The following is a 21,601-nucleotide window of genomic DNA, read 5'->3' as shown; positions in this document are numbered from 1 at the left end:
TTATATGAATTGAAATCTATTTGTAAAAAAATGACACAGACAATTGATTAATCTTCCTCATGTATCTAATTGTAAATATAAAAAAGATGTGGTCTGATTGCCAATGAGACAACTATCCACAAAAGACCAAAATGACACAAACATTAACAACTATAGGTCACTGTACGGCTTTCACAATGAGCAAAGCCCATACCTGGTTTAAAAGATGAAATTTTGCAGGTTTTCAAACATAACTAGTACAACTCAAATCAAACCTGGCTTATTAAAACAAATTATTTGTTTTGATTACAATATGAACAATGAGGTAGTGTTTGCCTGCAGTTAGATTAACTTCCATTGTACATTTACTGCATGACTATAGGATTGGATATCACTTTTTAGGTACTTCAAACACTGAACTAACAGGAAAATAACATTAAACCACTTTACTGCTTAAAAATTAGCAGAACATGACTCTAACCAGATGCTCCGCAGGGCGTAGCTTTATACGACCGCAGAGGTTGAACCCTGAACGGTTGGGGCAAGTATGGACACAACATTCAAGCTGGATTCCTCTCTAAATTTGGATTGTGATTAAATAGTTGACACAGCATAGGTTTCTGACACAGAATGAATGTATTCAAATGAACTTAAAATTTTTGTTTTCTCTTAGAGCAATTCACTATGCTGTTGAATATTAATCCTCTCAAAAAAATGTTTGAAGAAATTTTCTTTTTATTTATGAAATTTCAAATGAGAAAAATTGAACCAAATTTTTTAATCACATCCCCCTTTCCCTTATTCCAAAACTAATTTCAATTAAAATATTCTAATGGAGTTTGCAACAATTACTACTCATTTAAATACATCATAAAATATTAAGATGTAAAAAAACTGCTTGTTATCACTGAATGGTAAAGATTATTTAAATTTATCAGTTGGTAGTAAAAAGTGAATATACATTGTATATTGTATATAACAAAGATTTAAGTTGATTCTGGACAAAGAAAGATAACTCCAATTAAAAAAAATTCTTGCAGATATTTCTTGCTTACTATACTGGACAAAGAAAGATAACTCTTAATTAAAAAAAAATTTGCTATTTCACAATATTGTGAAATTAGATATTTCTTGCCATTGCACAATACTGTGCAATTGAAAAGACTTGCTATTGCACAATACTTAATATAATAATTTTAGATCCTGATTTGGACCAACTTGAAAACTGGGCCCATAATCAAAAATCTAAGTACATGTTTAGATTCAGCATATCAAAGAGGCCCAAGAATTTAATTTTTGTTAAAATCAAACTTAGTTTAATTTTGGACCCTTTGCACTTTAATTTAGACCAATTTTAAAACTGGACCAAAAATTAAGAATCTACATACACAGTTAGATTTGGCATATCAAAGAACCCCAATTATTCAATTTTTGATGAAATCAAACAATGTTTAATTTTGGACCTCGATTTGGGCCAACTTGAAAACTGGGCCAATAATCAAAAATATAAGTACATTTTTAGATTCAGCATATCAAAGAACCCCAAGGTTTCAAGTTTTGTTAAAATCAAACTAAGTTTAATTTTGGACCCTTTGGACCTTAATGTAGACCAATTTGAAAACGGGACCAAAAATTAAGAATCTACATACACAGTTAGATTCGGCATATTAAAGAACCCCAATTATTCAATTTTGATGAAATCAAACAAAGTTTAATTTTGGACCCTTTGGGCCCCTTTTTCCTTTACTGTTGGGACCAAAACTCCCAAAATCAATACCAACCTTCCTTTTATAGTCATAAACCTTGAGTTTAAATTTCATAGATTTCTATTTACTTATACTAACGCTATGGTGCGAAAACCAAGAAAAATGCTTATTTGGGTCCCTTTTTGGCCCCTTATTCCTAAACTGTTGGGACCGAAACTCCCAAAATCAATACCAACCTTCCTTTTGTGGTCATAAACATTGTGTTTAAATTTCATTGATTTCTATTACCTTAAACTAAAGTTATTGTGCGAAAACCAAGAATAATGCTTATTTGGGCCCTTTTTTGGCCCCCAATTCCTAAACTGTTGAAACCAAAACTCCCAAAATCAATCCCAACCTTTCTTTTGTGGTCATAAACCTTGTGTCAAAATTTCATAGATTTCTATTAACTTAAACTAAAGTTATAGTGCGAAAACCAAGAAAATGCTTATTTTGGCCCTTTTTGGCCCCTAATTCCTAAAATCTTGGGACCAAAACTCCCAAAATCAATACCAGCCTTCCTTTTATGGTCATAAACCTTGTGTTGAAATTTCATAGATTTCTATTCACTTTTACTAAAGTTAGAGTGCGAAAACTAAAAGTATTCGGACGACGACGACGACGACGCCAACGTGATAGCAATATACGACGAAAATTTTTTCAAAATTTGCGGTCGTATAAAAACTGGCCTTGAAAATAAGATACATATTTTCATTTATAATACATTTGTGTAACATAACAAAATTCCAAAATATAAATGGTCATTCCTAAATTCAAAACATGACTAAATAAAACAAAATACAATATTCCATCTAAATAAAGTTGTCAGATGGTCCGAGTACACAGTTATTTCGTAGTGCATTTCTTTTAGACAATAAATGTAAATAAAAAAAATCCCACCTGCGCTTTCTCAATAACATTTTTACAGTGTGTTGTACTACTTTTGGGACAAATTATATCAAAATTATAGAAAACTTCATCAGCTCTAACTCAAAATATGGACAATTTTGTGTTAAGGGGGTCTTGAAATCTTTTGACAGCTTCCGAAGTGCTAATTTTTGACCTTTTTCAGCTGGACCTAATCACTACTTTACCTAAATATTTATGACCCAAATTTTTTTACAGTGTCATTTCACCCCCCAACTTGCTATATGAGGCATAAAACATGGAGAATTAAATTTGGAAGGGGTATAACAAAAATTGGCAAGTAACACACTGTCCACATTAAGGACTATATTCGTGAACAACGAAAATCAAAGGACGATAACTGTGTACTCAGACCGAATAGGATAGAAAAAGTTGACCAATCTTTATAAAACTTGGTATGACACAAGCCTAATATATTATAAGACTGCTTACAAAGTTTCATAGCAATAGGATATATATTATAGACACTATGATTAATTCTATATTCAACTTTACGTGTTAAATTTGGACGTTAAAATTGAGAAATTTCAACTATCAACATTTGGGGCTTTTAAAATTAAAATATTGCAAAAAAATACTTTTACAATGCCTTAATATATAATACATCATGTATTTAAAGCAATAGAGTACTCATTTTATATATCAGACTTAGCATAATTTTTCAAAAGTCAAATTTATATGAGCCTGTGCCTAAAAATGAAGATTTTCCAATGAAGGGGAGCCTTACATGAAGATGTAATATTTTCCAGCAATTTTAAATTTGTGAAGCTTTTTGATTATAAATGATCCTTACATATGTACTTAATGTACTTTAAATGGAAAGAAAACTTACAAATAACATATCATATTAGTTTAAAAGGGTCTTAGGCCAAGTATGACTAAAAATAATTTAGGGTCAATTTAGGTCGTAGCACATATTTACATTTAAAAATGCATATTGAAGCTATAGGGAATAAAAAATTGTGTCTTTTCTATCATTTCTATACTCAAGTGACATGATACAATGAATCTGAGCACAAAAAGCCTCTTACATTCAACTTTTTGAGCAGACAGTATGGTCTGATACAAAGATTTTTCACTTTTTAGTGAAATACTTGCATGCAATTTTAGTCTCAACAGGCTTATATTTGAACCACATGGTATCCTACAGAGGTAAAGAAAGATATTATGTGAAATGAAACAGGTACAAAAGACATTGATAAGTGCTTTTTATACAAATTTAGTGAGGTCTTTATTATGGACTTCAACTTTTATGTACCATGCTCCTCACATTTAACTTGATCCAAACAGGGCGTTAGATGAGGGTCATTTATATAACACACTTTGCTCATATTGTCTGAGATAATCTTCTTTTCTGTAAATTCAGAGTTCACAAATGAGTTATACAACTGGATTAAATCATAGAAACACCAAAATTGACACATGAAAACATGTCAGTTAGAAAGTCAAAATGCCACTTATGCATCAAAATTGAAAAAGCTATGAAATGCTTATTTTGACCATATAATGCCAAAATTGGTCATTTTTGCAGAAATTCTATCAAATAAAAGTTTAAATCCTTTAGTTTTATGCTATTTGACAAATTGACACCATCAAATCATTCAGGGAAGTTGCCAAAGTACAGATTCTATATTTCCTGATTTCACCTCTTAGGTCCGAGTACACAGTTATTTCGTAGTGCATTTCTTTTAGACAATAAATGTAAATAAAAAAAATCCCACCTGCGCTTTCTCAATAACATTTTTACAGTGTGTTGTACTACTTTTGGGACAAATTATATCAAAATTATAGAAAACTTCATCAGCTCTAACTCAAAATATGGACAATTTTGTGTTAAGGGGGTCTTGAAATCTTTTGACAGGCTTCCGAAGTGCTAATTTTTGACCTTTTTCAGCTGGACCTAATCACTACTTTACCTAAATATTTATGACCCAAATTTTTTTACAGTGTCATTTCACCCCCCAACTTGCTATATGAGGCATAAAACATGGAGAATTAAATTTGGAAGGGGTATAACAAAAATTGGCAAGTAACACACTGTCCACATTAAGGACTATATTCGTGAACAACGAAAATCAAAGGACGATAACTGTGTACTCGGACCAGATGAACACTGCCAGGCAGACATGAATACTGTACTACATCAATATCTATACATCAAACACAATTTACCATTGATTGAAGAATTGAAAAAAGGACAAATATACCAAAACTTAACCTAAACCAATGAGGTCAAGGTCAGATGAACCTTGTAAGGCAAACATATTCCTTACCATCTTTGATTTCCATACACCAAATAGAGTTACATATTGCTATTGCTTATAGTATCTGAGCAGGCTGATGTCCAGTAGAAATAAAAAAACAAAACAGAATCTCTATCAGAGAAGGTAAACAATTGACAAGTAAGTATATTCTAAAAGTTAAAGTGCAATTTTTGCATCAAATATAAGTGTTTCTACTCAAATATAAGTAAAGAGCTTGTAGACAATTTTTCACAACACAATAGTATGAAAACCAGATGCTCCGCAGGGCGTAGCTTTATACGACCGCAGAGGTTGAAACCTGAACGGTTGGGGCAAGTATGGACACAACATTCAAGCTGGATTCCACTCTTAATTTGGATTGTGATTAAATAGTTGACACAGCATAGGTTTCTGACACAGAATGAATGTATTCAAATGAACTTAAAATTTTTGTTTTCTCTTAGAGCAATTCACTATGCTGTTGAATATTAATCCTCTCAAAAAAATGTTTGAAGAAATTTTCTTTTTATTTATGAAATTTCAAATGAGAAAAATTGAACCCAATTTTTTAATCACATCCCCCTTTCCCTTATTCCAAAACTAATTTCAATTAAAATATTCTAATGGAGTTTGCAACAATTACTACTCATTTAAATACATCATAAAATATTAAGATGTAAAAAAACTGCTTGTTATCACTGAATGGTAAAGATTATTTAAATTTATCAGTTGGTAGTAAAAATAGTGAATATACATTGTATATTGTATATAACAAAGATTTAAGTTGATTCTGGACAAAGAAAGATAACTCCAATTAAAAAAAATTCTTGCAGATATTTCTTGCTTACTATACTGGACAAAGAAAGATAACTCTTAATTTAAAAAAAATTTGCTATTTCACAATATTGTGAAATTAGATATTTCTTGCCATTGCACAATACTGTGCAATTGAAAAGACTTGCTATTGCACAATACTTGATATAATAATTTTAGATCCTGATTTGGACCAACTTGAAAACTGGGCCCATAATCAAAAATCTAAGTACATGTTTAGATTCAGCATATCAAAGATGCCCAAGAATTTAATTTTTGTTAAAATCAAACTTAGTTTAATTTTGGACCCTTTGCACTTTAATTTAGACCAATTTTAAAAGTGGACCAAAAATTAAGAATCTACATACACAACACAGTTAGATTTGGCATATCAAAGAACCCCAATTATTCAATTTTTGATGAAATCAAACAATGTTTAATTTTGGACCTCGATTTGGGCCAACTTGAAAACTGGGCCAATAATCAAAAATCTAAGTACATTTTTAGATTCAGCATATCAAAGAACCCAAAGGTTTCAATTTTTGTTAAAATCAAACTAAGTTTAATTTTGGACCCTTTGGACCTTAATGTAGACCAATTTGAAAACGGGACCAAAAATTAAGAATCTACATACACAGTTAGATTCGGCATATTAAAGAACCCCAATTATTCAATTTGGATGAAATCAAACAAAATTTAATTTTGGACCCTTTGGGCCCCTTTTTCCTTAACTGTTGGGACCAAAACTCCCAAAATCAATACCAACCTTCCTTTAATAGTCATAAACCTTGTGTTTAAATTTCATAGATTTCTATTTACTTATACTAACGCTATAGTGCGAAAACCAAGAAAAATGCTTATTTGGGTCCCTTTTTGGCCCCTAATTCCTAAACTGTTGGGACCGAAACTCCCAAAATCAATACCAACCTTCCTTTTGTGGTCATAAACATTGTGTTTAAATTTCATTGATTTCTATATACTTTGGTAGCAATACACAGTTAGGAGTTTAGTTTCGCATTATGGCCCCTGTGGATTTTTTAAATAGGAAAGTTATTGTGTAATAAAATTCATTTTTAGACAGATGAGTGCTAATTTAGCCTTCAAAGATGGTTTATAAGAGCATTAAGACTATTTTTTACATGTTTTATGGGCTGTTTTCTGTTTGACAGTCCGTATTTTCATAGCTTGACCGGTTATCGGTCCAGAAATTAATGTACTGTTTACAAACACTCTTTTTCTACACGAAGTTTTTGACGCAATTTTACAAAAAAATGAGATGAAAGACATATGATTTTCATTGGATTTGCTGAATGATATAGGTACACAGTTTCAGAAAAGGTATTACTTCAAGCGATTGAAATTCGACTTTTAGCCAAATTTTGGGGGAATATGTGACATCTTTTCCCCCCTTTTTGCAATATTTTATAACAAAGAAATGCAGATTGTTGCCATGGATACACCAAAAAGAAATTATATTTTGCCATTTTATATACTGGAAATAAAATCTATGGAAGGTTCTGATTAGGCCACACCAATTTAATTTCTTGTTCTACGGATTTTTGGACTCCAAAAATTGGGGCGAGCGAGCGATTTGAAAATTTTAATAAAAAAATATTTAATTTGCAAATTTTTGAGGCGAAGCTTAAAAAGTAAAGGCGAGCGATTATATTTTTTTTTTGTAAACATAAAATAGTAGGTTTTGACTATATTAAAACTTGATTTATCACTTGTACCTTGACATTTTTTTCCCTGTTCAACAAGAAAATAATTGAATAATTAAATCTGGTCTGTATGTATGTGTGACTGACAATGAGACAATTCTCCATCCAAGTCATAATCAGGTTCAGAACAACCCCTTAATGTTATGAATATCCCTGTTATGAATATCCCTTTTATGAGGGGTCAAAATAAGTTATAATATTTTTTTTTTGTAAAAACACTTCAAGTACAAAAGGGCTTTTATTTTCCCAAAAAACTATAATATTTGGTATTAAATGGTCAAAACATGTCCAAGAATTTTGTAATATTCCTGGACTTTATCCATGTTAACACATTTACTTTAACAGTTTAATATTATACAAAATAAGTGGACCCATCCCTCCTTTAGAAAAGTTGTTTAAAATATAATGTATTTCTCCTCTTTTAGGGTAAAAAATTCTAAGTTGTCAAAGGTTTTGTATAGTAGCACTGTACAAATCCTTAGTATTTCTATTTTCTTTTCTACAACAGTAAACATGGTAAAATGACCCCTTCAAGGTTCTTGTCTGAGGGAGGGTTGGTCCCAACCTGATAATAACAAACATAGGTCAAAGTACGGCCTTTTACACAGAACTTTGATCAAGACCAACCATCAAGCTATAAGGGACCACAACTTAGTATTGTACACAATTCGAACAGGAAACCCAACGATCTAAATTATATTTCCAAACGGGAAAATACCAATGAACCACATCAACAAACGATAACTGCTGAACCGTGAATCAACAATGACAGGTGCACAAACCTGCAGCGGATATGACCGTTACCATGATACATTATAATTGCAGTTGAAGGCAAATCCTTCAGAAGTTCTGTGTACTTTATTTTAACAACGAACATTTATTTAAAGGGAATATAAGTTAGGGGGAAAGAAACCAACGTTTTGTTCTGTACTGGTATTTCTATTTATATCGGAGCACTCCCGCTTGGATTAAATTGGTTTCATGCTGAAACAAATATTCTCGCAGATATTTACAGTGTTGTGGTGTGCTGATAGGTATAAAATCGTTATATAAAGGCTAGACTGTGATTTTAAAAAAACAAATGTTGAGATCTTTATATAATATTTACAAAAAAACGGTGCGGGAAATGGACATGATTTCATTTCCGGATGCGGGAAGCGGGAATATAATAAAAATAAAAAAAATCTGTTTTGAAAAAAATAGGTGCGGGCGGGTCCGTCGAACAAGGAATCAAATTGGTGTGGCCTTACATACATATTCCCATATATGACACAAACAGTAAGCTTGATATTGCAAGAAAGCATTAAAAAGGGGATGGTAAAATTCATAAAGGCAAATTTTAGTATTTTTTCCTAACTGTTTATTGCTACCTTATGGCATACTTACCAAGCTCAGAATTGTATAATTTAAGACTTTTCATGCCACAAATCTATTGATATTTAGATTCAAAATCAACTTCTGAGTAAATTAAGTGTTTATGACCATAAAAGGAAGGCTGGTATTGATTTTGGGAGTTTTGGTCCCAACATTTTAGGAATTAAGGGCCAAAAAGGGCCCAAATAAGCATTTTCTTGGTTTTCGCACTATAACTTTAGTTTAAGTGAATAGAAATCTATGAAATTTTGACACAAGGTTTATGAACACAAAAGAAAGGTTGGGATTGATTTTGGGAGTTTTGGTTTCAACAGTTTAGGAATTAGGGGCCAAAAAAGGGCCCAAATAAGCATTATTCTTGGTTTTCGCACAATAACTTTAGTTAAAGGTAGCAATAAACAGTTAGGAAAAAATACTAAAATTTGCCTTTATGAATTTTACCATCCCCTTTTTAATGCTTTCTTGCAATATCAAGCTTACTGTTTGTGTCATATATGGGAATATGTATGTAATCAGAACCTTCCATAGATTTTATTTCCAGTATATAAAATGGCAAAATATAATTTCTTTTTGGTGTATCCATGGCAACAATCTGCATTTCTTTGTTATAAAATATTGCAAAAAGGGGGGAAAAGATGTCACATATTCCCCCAAAATTTGGCTAAAAGTCGAATTTCAATCGCTTGAAGTAATACCTTTTCTGAAACTGTGTACCTATATCATTCAGCAAATCCAATGAAAATCATATGTCTTTCATCTCATTTTTTTGTAAAATTGCGTCAAAAACTTCGTGTAGAAAAAGAGTGTTTGTAAACAGTACATTAATTTCTGGACCGATAACCGGTCAAGCTATGAAAATACGGACTGTCAAACAGAAAACAGCCCATAAAACATGTAAAAAATAGTCTTAATGCTCTTATAAACCATCTTTGAAGGCTAAATTAGCACTCATCTGTCTAAAAATGAATTTTATTACACAATAACTTTCCTATTTAAAAAATCCACAGGGGCCATAATGCGAAACTAAACTCCTAACTGTGTATTGCTACCTTTTAATAGTAAATATTTTTTTCAAATTCTCCCTTTTAACTTATTTTCTGAGTTCTGCTAGCTATTACGAGTAAAATGGCCTTTTATTTTTGAAAATTGGTTGAGTAATGAATATTTTATGAAGGTTAGCAGTTGACACTGAAACGCGACAAAAACAGATTTTTAAGAACGGTGCCAAGTCAAAGTGTAAAATCTTGTCTCTACCTCAACTTTTAGCCAAATCTTAAAAACTGTACCTCTTTTGTAGGTTTTTTAATGTTGAATATCATAATAAGATCTCTGATGATGCAACATTGTACAACATTTAGCAATTTCAAGCATAAAAAGGTTAATCTTTATGCTTATTGCATACCAAAGACTTGATTAAAAAACTTGGTGATAGGGAATCAATTTCTTACATCTGATTTAAATATACATTTAATATATGCCAAAATGTAACATGAAATCTTGATAAAAACAATAATTTGATATATTCCCAAGAAAAAAATCAATGCGTTCAATACTTAGGTTACTACATGCAGCCCAATCCATCAGAAGCAAGAGTTAAGTCGATAGAGTACAAATATACGCCTAGTGTCAAAATGTCTAATTTTGGTTGCTAAGGACTGTAAACAATAAAATTGACACATATTGTCATTCTTAAACACTTAATTTACTCAGAAGTTGATTTTGAATCTAAATATCAATAGATTTGTGGCATGAAAAGTCTTAAATTATACAATTCTGAGCTTGGTAAGTATGCCATAAGGTAGCAATAAACAGTTAGGAAAAAATACTAAAATTTGCACCAAATAGAGTTACATATTGCTATTGCTTATAGTATCTGAGCAGGCTGATGTCCAGTAGAAATAAAAAAACAAAACAGAATCTCTATCAGAGAAGGTAAACAATTGACAAGTAAGTATATTCTAAAAGTTAAAGTGCAATTTTTGCATCAAATATAAGTGTTTCTACTCAAATATAAGTAAAGAGCTTGTAGACAATTTTTCACAACACAATAGTATGAAAACCAGATGCTCCGCAGGGCGTAGCTTTATACGACCGCAGAGGTTGAAACCTGAACGGTTGGGGCAAGTATGGACACAACATTCAAGCTGGATTCCACTCTTAATTTGGATTGTGATTAAATAGTTGACACAGCATAGGTTTCTGACACAGAATGAATGTATTCAAATGAACTTAAAATTTTTGTTTTCTCTTAGAGCAATTCACTATGCTGTTGAATATTAATCCTCTCAAAAAAATGTTTGAAGAAATTTTCTTTTTATTTATGAAATTTCAAATGAGAAAAATTGAACCCAATTTTTTAATCACATCCCCCTTTCCCTTATTCCAAAACTAATTTCAATTAAAATATTCTAATGGAGTTTGCAACAATTACTACTCATTTAAATACATCATAAAATATTAAGATATTATTGTACTGTTTACAAACACTCTTTTTCTACACGAAGTTTTTGACGCAATTTTACAAAAAAATGAGATGAAAGACATATGATTTTCATTGGATTTGCTGAATGATATAGGTACACAGTTTCAGAAAAGGTATTACTTCAAGCGATTGAAATTCGACTTTTAGCCAAATTTTGGGGGAATATGTGACATCTTTTCCCCCCTTTTTGCAATATTTTATAACAAAGAAATGCAGATTGTTGCCATGGATACACCAAAAAGAAATTATATTTTGCCATTTTATATACTGGAAATAAAATCTATGGAAGGTTCTGATTACATACATATTCCCATATATGACACAAACAGTAAGCTTGATATTGCAAGAAAGCATTAAAAAGGGGATGGTAAAATTCATAAAGGCAAATTTTAGTATTTTTTCCTAACTGTTTATTGCTACCTTTAACTAAAGTTATTGTGCGAAAACCAAGAATAATGCTTATTTGGGCCCTTTTTTGGCCCCTAATTCCTAAACTGTTGAAACCAAAACTCCCAAAATCAATCCCAACCTTTCTTTTGTGTTCATAAACCTTGTGTCAAAATTTCATAGATTTCTATTCACTTAAACTAAAGTTATAGTGCGAAAACCAAGAAAATGCTTATTTGGGCCCTTTTTGGCCCTTAATTCCTAAAATGTTGGGACCAAAACTCCCAAAATCAATACCAGCCTTCCTTTTATGGTCATAAACCTTGTGTTAAAATTTCATAGATTTCTATTCACTTTTACTAAAGTTAGAGTGCGAAAACTAAAAGTATTCGGACGACGACGACGACGACGACGCCAACGTGATAGCAATATACGACTAAAATTTTTTCAAAATTTGCGGTCGTATAAAAACTGCTCTTTTCACAAAAAATCTTTTCAAGAGTGAATTTGCTTGTAAGTCATCACACATTTCAGTATAACTTACTCAATTTGATCATAAGTGATCATTAGACTTTTCGTGAAAAGAGACGTTGGTTATTGTCTCCATAACTTTGAAGGGGTTGCTAGTGGAGTATTAGACAATTTTAATAGCATTTAATAACTACTAGTCTTACTGGATTCAAAAATGCTTTTTACGTAGTTATGAAATTCTTTTAGGATGTATTTGTGGTTAAACCACAGAAAAGCACTATAAATGTTTGATTTAGTAGATATTTGTTGATTTCACATTCCAGAAAATGGACAGCATGATTGATCATTTAATTTCAACAAATAAATTTAATTACAATTTTGTCTTAATTTAAGACACAATTTTATAATATATAGTTGATAGGGATTTTTTGGTATATACACATGCTGTCTTAATCAAAGAAATGACATTTCTTGTAACGTATTGCTACCTACACAACTATTAATCTGAAATTCCTGGGAAAATCAAGGGCCTGAACTTCAGATCTGTAAGTCAATCAGACCAAAATTAAACTTCCTAGATGTAGTAAAAGGGTCCATTGTCAACTGTTGACACAGAGATAAATGCAACTACAGCCATACATGAACACGGTCATCTTGTACTAGGGTAACTAATGGCAAAAATATATATCTTTAAGGTTGAAGTTATATGGTGGAAGACCCTGACACCATACTTCCCTAAGGATAATGTCCAGTAATGTTTTTACAAAAAAAAATTCAACAAGTTCATTGGTTATAATATACCTACTGGTCATACATTTATATTTCAAAGGTTGAATTTGTATGGTGGAGGATCCTAACATCTCAATTCCCTAAGGATAAATGTCCAGAAATATTTTCACAAAAAAACAACCCATCCAAGTTCAATGGAAACAAGAGGGTCACTTACAATAAGTTCGTAAAAACTGTAATCGATCAAATAATGCCTTGGCAGTCAGACATCTCGTACTTGGGTATCTACTGGTCATCAATTTATATTTCAAAGGTTTAAGTTGTATGGTGGAGGACCCTGACATCTTAATTCCCTAAGGATAATGTCCAGACTTTTTTTAAACCAAAAAATCCAAGTTCATTGGAAAAAGGTTTCAGATGGTCACTAACATTAAACAGGGGGGAAATGTAACCATCAACCATTGCCTTGACAGTCAGTCATCTTGTTCATGTAATATGATACCTACTGGTCATACATTTATATTCTAAAGGTTAGTTATCTGGTGAATGATCCAGACATCTTATTCCTTAAAGACTTATATAAAAAAATGTTGATTATAAAAAATCACCAAGTTCATTGGAAAATAGGTTTCAATTGGTCACTAACATTTAGTAGGAATAAAATGTAATCAATCAATCAATGAAAGTTTTTGCAGTCAGACATCTTGTTCTTAGGTAATCACTGGTCATAAATTAATACTTTAAAGGTTAAGAGTTGTATAGTTGAAGATTCTGGTATCTAATTTCCTAAAGGCTAATGTCGAGAAATGTTTTTCTGAAGAAAAAAATAATTCAAAAGTTCATTGGAAAATGGTTTCAGTTTTTGCAGTCAGACATCTTGTTCTTAGGTAATCACTGGTCATAAATTAATACTTTAAAGGTTGAGAGTTGTATAGTTGAAGATTCTGGTATCTAATTTCCTAAAGGCTAATGTCGAGAAATGTTTTTTTGAAGAAAAAATAATTCAAAAGTTCATTGGAAAATGGTTTCAGTGGGCCCCAAGCATTATTATGATAAATTGTAATCAATTGACCAATAGCTTCGCAGTCAGTCATCTGGTTCTTGGGTTATTACTGGTCATAAATTAACTTTCAAAGGTTAAAGTTGTATGGTTGATGATCCTGATTACTTATTTCTTAAAAGCTAATTATAACAGAAAAAAAAAAAATCGAAAAAAATATTAAAAAAAAACTTGTACTTAGTTTTAATCACTTTCATGAAGTAACAAAATGTAAGTGAAAACAGACAAGAAAACTGTAGATAAAAACAGCTATTATGTTCAATAAAAAAATTTGTCAAATGAATTACACAAGTCCCTTCCAGACATCTAATTACACTCATTTAAATGTTGACAATGAAACGAAACACCCATCATGTGACATTTGCCAGAATTGGATCATCCAAACTACATATCAATTATACTAAGCAATTGTATAAATGCATCCTTGGTTATCATCAACCATAGCATCCCAATTGACCTTAAGTCTAATGACCAGCGACACATCGTCTGACAGGTAAACAGTATTATACCGCTGGACATTTATATGTACTTATAACTTCAGCCCCAGGGGATAACATAGTCAAGTTCCTACAGTTCAATGTCACATTTTTCATCAATTACAACATCATATTTATAAATCTTTCTGTAATAAACACATAAAAAAACAATGTTTCAACTCAATGTGTAAACAACCTTATTTTCTCCGTTACTATTTTAACAAATATGTATGCATCATTTTTCTTATTTTTTTCTTGTCCATCTCCAATGACCTTTGCGTCTTTCATAACAAAGCAATTCGGTCAGGTCTATGTACAGTATAAAAGAAAGTGCCTAGAAAGGGAGCACCAAAAATGAAGGATCACCAATTTACCTAATCACAGAAAAAGACCAAGGTCATGTCTTAGAGAACAAATATAAAGGGAATCATTCAATGTTTCCATGGGGCACAGATGATGCCCCCACCTTGTAATCATGTAAAGTTATAAAGGGACATAACTGAGAAATGGTAAAAGTGATATCGCTGCTACCCAAATTTGTACTCGAGCTGAGTTTTGTGGTAAAAAGTATTATGTACAAGATGTTAACATTTGGTTGAAGCAAACTTAAGTTAGAGAACGGAAACCAAAATTCTGCAATTTTACCATATGTAAAGGAACAGTGAAAGTGACACCACCAAAATACTAACTTGATCTGCATATTATGGTCATAAGTGTTTTATATGAGTTTCATATCATTTGGTTGAGGCAAACTTAAGTTAGAGAACAGAAACCCACCATAAATCAAGAAGATTGTCTCCCTCTTGATATCCCATAAACTTTGGAAAAGAAATAGGTCATAAAAATCATATAGTATGTCATATTTGTATTCATAAGTCAATATTTATAAGGAAATTTATTTTAAAATTACTGCAATTGAAAGTTGGACTTAAGCTACTTATGATTTTATCTTTACTGTAAACAAGCAATATTATGTTTCATCATTTACAAACCTTTAATATAAATAACAAAAAATTAGAAAACTTTAACATCAATATTTATTTAACCGTAGGTAATTTTGTTTTGATTTACAAACTACTGTAAATTTTTTCAACTATTAAAGTATCTTTACACAATTATTCTGTTAAATTTTTTTCAACCAACTATTGTAAAATATAACTAGAGCTAATCTTCTATACTTCTTCAAGGCAACATGAATTATGTCCCCTGCTTGAACTGATTGCAGATCTTCCCATGTATAATACTACAACATTTTAGTATCATAATCAATAAATAACCAACAGAACTACAAGCCAAAGGCTCTAATGTCTGTCTGTCTGTTATACATTCTTTAATTACTTTATTTTATAAGCAATGTTTTCTACAAGTTCATAATTATCATTCTAATCAAAAGAACCTTGATACCCAGAGACAGAGTGATTTTCAGCAGGAAGTAATATGCATGCAATGGCCCAATGAAGCCTGAAGACATAAATTTAAGGTATCATTTAAATCTGCAGTCCATTTCTTAAGTTATATACTAGCAAAATGACTTAATAATTTTTAAAATGAAGAGAGATTAATTAATGAAATAACTCTACATATTATCATCATGTGTATACACTGTAGACCATTACACTCGGTTAAAACAAAAGTCTCAAGGAAAATTATGGGTGATAAAGTAATGTATTAAACTAATGAAATTATGATCATATATCTTTTTAGAGAATTATTATTTACACTTTCTAAAAAATAATCAGATAAAGTTAAACTTGCTATCAGGCGAAAAACTTGTCTTATTGAGTCACCCTCATTTTGTCCCACTATAGTAATAATACATATGCATTTCGGGCCTGAATCAAAAAGTCACCTCTCATATTTGATCAGTTTTCTGTTCCAGAGAGTTACCTCTGTAAATCTTCTTTTTTCTTCAACAAAAACCTGCCAATTTCAGTAAACAACATAAAATATAAATCATTCTAAACTCCTTTGAACCATCTTATATACAGCTATAATATTCGCTTGGTTTTATAATTCAAATGTGAAAACACAACAAACTACAATTGTTTTTATAAATTGCTTTTGAAGTGAACATGTGTGACTACACTAGCAATACCATAACCCCACATTTCATATTAAACAACATAGATTGGATGTTTGTGAAGTATAAAATAAAATGTATACTCGCTTGCTAATCTGTGACAATGGTTGTACTTACATGATGTGTTGGATACTGTAAGGAAAATGGAAGGAAAATATTGGTATAATGAACATGAAAAATAGAAACACTACTCTACAAAACTCTACCAATAGTGTACATTCACACAACCCATAAAAGTTTAACTATATTGCAAGATGTATACTATAATAATGCATGTACTGTACATACCACTAATTTCAGCAAAGATTTTTTGAAACAATATGTCGCCAATGCATTACTGTTTTGTTCTACAGAAACATAAGAAGTTGGTGACATATTGTTTCAAAAAATCTACAGAACAAATAAGTCTGGGTTTTTTAAAAATATTTTAGAGATACAAAAATGTATGTAAGATTTGAACAGATAAATAAACTTTTAATTTAAGTAACTGTAAGAGATGCTGACTATCCTGTTCATAAGAAAAATAAAAATTTAACTTGGGAGAAATGTATTAAAAGTGTAAAGTCCATACACACATCAAATGGAAAAGCATACAAATATGAGCTGTGGTAGTTATTTTCTAAAAACTTCATTTATAATTAAACCAATGAGATGCCTTCAGGCAACACTAAGTGTTTAAAAGTTTTTTTTTTTTTTAAACATTAAAATTGGCCAACATGAACCATGTGTAAGTAAGGGTGTTGTAGAGTAGTGTTTAATGAATGAGTAACATTTGTAACATATATCTATTTATTTTCATGCCTTTCCAGAACAATATTCCAGGGATAAAATAGTCAGATAACATCTTCAGGATTACTCACCTCCAATTTGGATGTTAGAGGCACTTTAAAGAGGCAGGTTTATTCAGAAAAAAATGTCAGAATAGATGTGCATTTAACAAATCTTCTCCTTGACACAATCAGTGTTCTCCCCAAGGTTTTTTTTATAGCGCTGTGGTAAATGTGGGATATAAGACTGATTCACCTTTCACAGTTACGACGTGATGAAAGATTTGTACTGTCTTTTTGGTTATATTAAAATAAATTCAAGGAGAACGGCATCTTATACATATAAATTAACATATTAAAATTGAAATAATTGAAATTTTCGTTAAATTTAGTATCTACAATTAAAATGCATATACATTTCTATTTGTGTAAAAAAAGTAATTATACATTTAATTTACAAATTCATAATAAACTGACACATAGCAGACTTAAATGACAAATTTAATATTTTTTCTTTATTTTTCCATTTTAAAGAGATTATTATACATCTTTCAAATTACAATTTACATGAACAATGAATATTAATTATTTTATGTCAAAGGAAAAATAATTACCCTTTCCATCAAAAATATATGTATGCTATTAGAGACACATTCATATCAATGGTAACAAATATTCAATGTTTCTTCTTGTCTATTTTTTTTTTTTTTTTTTTTTTACAGAATAACGATTTTCCTTATTCATTTCTAGTCATGAAAGTAGGTTATAAATAAAGTCTTTTTGTTGCAAATTGAAAATTTAAAAGATAGTTCTGATTATGTGAGATAACTTGCAATATTATTGAATTATTGCAACCAAAAATAGTACATATATAAATGTAAGATTTAACATTGTTGGCTTTAGTCCTATGAAAATTATCTCCCTTCAACTACTTCTATTTATATGTTGACACTACTGCTGTTTCTAAAAATCATTAAATGCTATTTAAAATTTGTGCAATCCTTTGTTAATATTGACTTTAAATAATACTTTACTACTGCCTTTTGACAGTTGAGACTCAGACAATAACATGTCAGAACATGCAGAAAGAGTGAAAATCTTTCTAAAAATCTTCAAAATAATTTCTTGTTAAATTTCTGTAATTATATAGCCCTGATGTCTGCCCAATAGCACAACATACAAATGCTGTAGCACTGTGATAAATTAGGATGGGAAGAACACTGACATGTCTACAACCAATGAAACTTCGTATTAAGTAATTTCAAGATCTTAGACTAAAAAGTCTCAGAAAGGCATAAAAATAAATGACCAATACAAAGTTCTTTTCAATGGAAATGTTCCTAACAACCTAATATGTAAGGATTTTTTTCTACATCCTTAGTATTGCATTCATTTGAATTTTGTCAATTTTTCTTTTATTTCAAACTTGAAAAAAAATAATTCTGGAGCATGCCTGAAAATTTAGTCCTACTTTAGAGCTGTTCGTGTCCGCATCATTTTTTTTTATGAGAATGAAGACTTTGTTAATCTTAGAACATAAATGAGCAAATAATATAAAACATAAAATAAAAGTAAGCCAAAATTTCAATAAACAATTTTTAACACTGAACAAAGAAACTATAAATTCATTACATCTAGCTTGACATTTACAATGGAGGCCATTAAATAAAATTAAATTGCATGCTTATAAATAATCCATCAAAGCATAATTATTTATCTATGGTTATATACTGTATATTTGACTAATTCTATTTTGCACTTCAGCAAAACAAATCTGTATTTAAGATTCCGTTTGGAAATATATGAAGAATGTGCCTACATGACACAGGTGATGCCCCCACTTGCATGTAATGTTTTAAGAGGGCAAGGCTCCAAAAGTGACACCATCAAAATACTGATGAATCGAGATTTGTGGTAATAAGCAATGTGCATAAGTTTCATAATATTTGGTTGAGGCAAATTCAAGTTTGAGAACAGAAACCACTTTTAAAACGTACTTCCAGACATATAAAGGTATATATAGGGACTTAGCAGTCAACTAGTCTTACTGAGGGACATCATTATAAACCATCAGTTGACAAGATTTGTTTGAAATCATACATTAAATTGATGTTGAGATCTTTGAGTTAATGGAAAAAATCAATCCTTGCTGTATGATAAGATTTGGGATGTTTTGGTTTGCGACAGTTAAAAATATCTTTGATATACAATTCATAGTAACAATTATGAAGTGGAATCCGGAAATGTAGTGTTTCTATGTGATTGTAATGTTAAGGGAAATAATTCATGTTTATAATCAAACAAATCAATATGACAGTCGCCCTACCATTAATATTTTAGATTGAAAGCAATTTGTTTCATCACTCAGCGTTTTCACAGTCTTTTATATGGACTTTTAGTGTATCATTTAGAGGATTAAGTGCCTCTTATAACGACAGGTCCTTTTTATTCAAATGAAATTCTTTCTAATGGTCACATTTCAGAGGTACTATCCAGCTGTTTGAAAGGGTTAAAGTTCTGGGTTTGTGCCCCTTAGTTAAGACTTGAAGATTGTATCTAAACAACCTCTTTGATCAAGCACAACTGTTAGAAAATGGACAAAGGATTTCAACCGAACTGTACCATTTAATGACAGATTCATTGTGGCTTTGCAGAGTTTGAATGAAAGATGTCAAATATACAGTGTAATCCAAATATTTGTCAAGCTAGATAATGTATGATCATTTATATTATTTACCAGCCAAATTGTCCAACATATAGCTAAGCAATTTCTGTGTGCCATTAGATGAGTTGAAAATGCTCATTATCTCTGGTGATAAAGGGTTGTAACTCAGTCCTGAAAGTATACAAACATGAATAACTACAAATTCTCACTTTTACTGAATTAAGTAAACAAAAAATCAAAATCAAAATCTTAATTTGCTTGGTCTTTATTTTTCTATGATGTGCTATATGTATTGTTGTTTTGTTGTTAGTCTGTTGTTTTTTGTTTTTTTTAGACATGGCATTGTCAGTTTTACTTTTGACATACGATTTTAATGTCCCTTTGAAATAAACTTTGCCTCTCTTCTAACTTGCATTATTTATTTTTTTAAATTTACACTACAATCTAACATGAATTAAGTTAACATGACTACAACTTCATAGAAATCTACTTTAAAACAAACTTGAACTGGATGTGGACGAACTCACTAACAAGAACACAATCAACCTCTCTCTTCTATCAAGGCAAGGCATTCAAACTCACCAAGATTCTGTAAATTGAATAGCTTTCCCAACTCATATGGAAGAACACGCAGTGCATTGTAGTCCAGTAGAAGTTCTCTAAGCATCGTTAAATCTCCCAATTCTGATGGCAGGCTGCGTAGCTTGTTGTGTGACAGATCTAGGTAGGCAAGATGGACCAGCTTATTAACCTCACACGGGATCCTAGACAAACTGTTGCCATTGAGGTATAATGATGTCAGATGACTCAACTTGAATAAGTCTGGACTTAAATTTCTGACTACACCTTAAAAATGAAATAGAAACATTTTGAGAAGCATTAATTGTAATAGACAGTTGTAATAGATCACAATTGGAAATGTATTATGCAGAGTGAGTTTCAAAGATTGTGCGATGTTTTTATAACAGAGAGTTGGTATATAAGGTAACTGGATAACTGCACAAGTTTCAAGTAATTGAGGATTGGGTATAGTGTCTACACCTGGACACGTTTTAAACATTTAATTTTTATTTTACAAAAAAATATGTATGAAGTTTTGTTTTCAAATTATTTTTAGTATCTTAAACACTTTTTTTTTTATTTCATAGATTGTTTTGTTATAGAACACTTGCAGGATTCTACCATGCAGTTTCTTTTGTGTTAAAAGGAACTTTATCTTTTAGCTTGGCTTTGAAGCTGAGGAGATATTTTTATTTAAAATTTTGCAATTCAGTACCCAAACATTGTGTTGGTGCACATGTTTCATTATGTTTAATAAGAAAAGTGAACATAATTGCATGTGCTAAATTATGTTCAAATGGGTTCAAAGTAGCTGGACCATTTTAACACAATAATACATGTACTCTGACTGTGTTAAACAAAGTAAATGAATAAATAAGATACATGTATACTTTATATATATGTGTGAAACAATCAAAATCAAAATTTGCTACAAATAACTTAATAATAAATATTCAAATTGCAAAAATATATTAAATAAACTGTTAACATGGTTAACACAGAGTCTGAGATATGTTTACCTTTGTAAAATATAAACTGTTGACACAAAGATGTGTTTCACGAATTATAACTTTGATAGTATAATGCAAATGTGATTCAAATCATTCAAAGTCAATTAAGAA

General features: G+C 30.7%; 1 protein-coding gene across 3 annotated transcripts in view; it reads right to left on the bottom strand.

Annotated features, from left to right (window-relative positions):
- LOC134725588 (CCR4-NOT transcription complex subunit 6-like) overlaps positions 1-21,601 on the bottom strand; it is an 83,030-nt gene that overhangs the window by 54,521 nt on the left and 6,908 nt on the right. For 2 of the 3 annotated variants that reach the window (XM_063589535.1, XM_063589536.1), the window contains exons 3-5: positions 20,502-20,765; positions 19,992-20,090; positions 16,605-16,619 (exon numbers count right to left, since the gene is read on the bottom strand). In XM_063589535.1, the coding sequence (XP_063445605.1) occupies positions 16,605-16,619; positions 19,992-20,090; positions 20,502-20,765 (378 nt within the window). The remainder of the gene's footprint in view (positions 1-16,604; positions 16,620-19,991; positions 20,091-20,501; positions 20,766-21,601) is intronic. The other variant, XM_063589537.1, reaches the window with a different exon arrangement.

The sequence above is a fragment of the Mytilus trossulus genome, chromosome 7 (genome assembly GCF_036588685.1).
Source record: "Mytilus trossulus isolate FHL-02 chromosome 7, PNRI_Mtr1.1.1.hap1, whole genome shotgun sequence".
Taxonomy (NCBI): Eukaryota; Metazoa; Mollusca; class Bivalvia; order Mytilida; family Mytilidae; genus Mytilus; species Mytilus trossulus.
The sequence above is the reverse complement of the archived record's forward strand: the minus strand, read 5'-3'. Positions and strand labels throughout refer to the sequence as shown.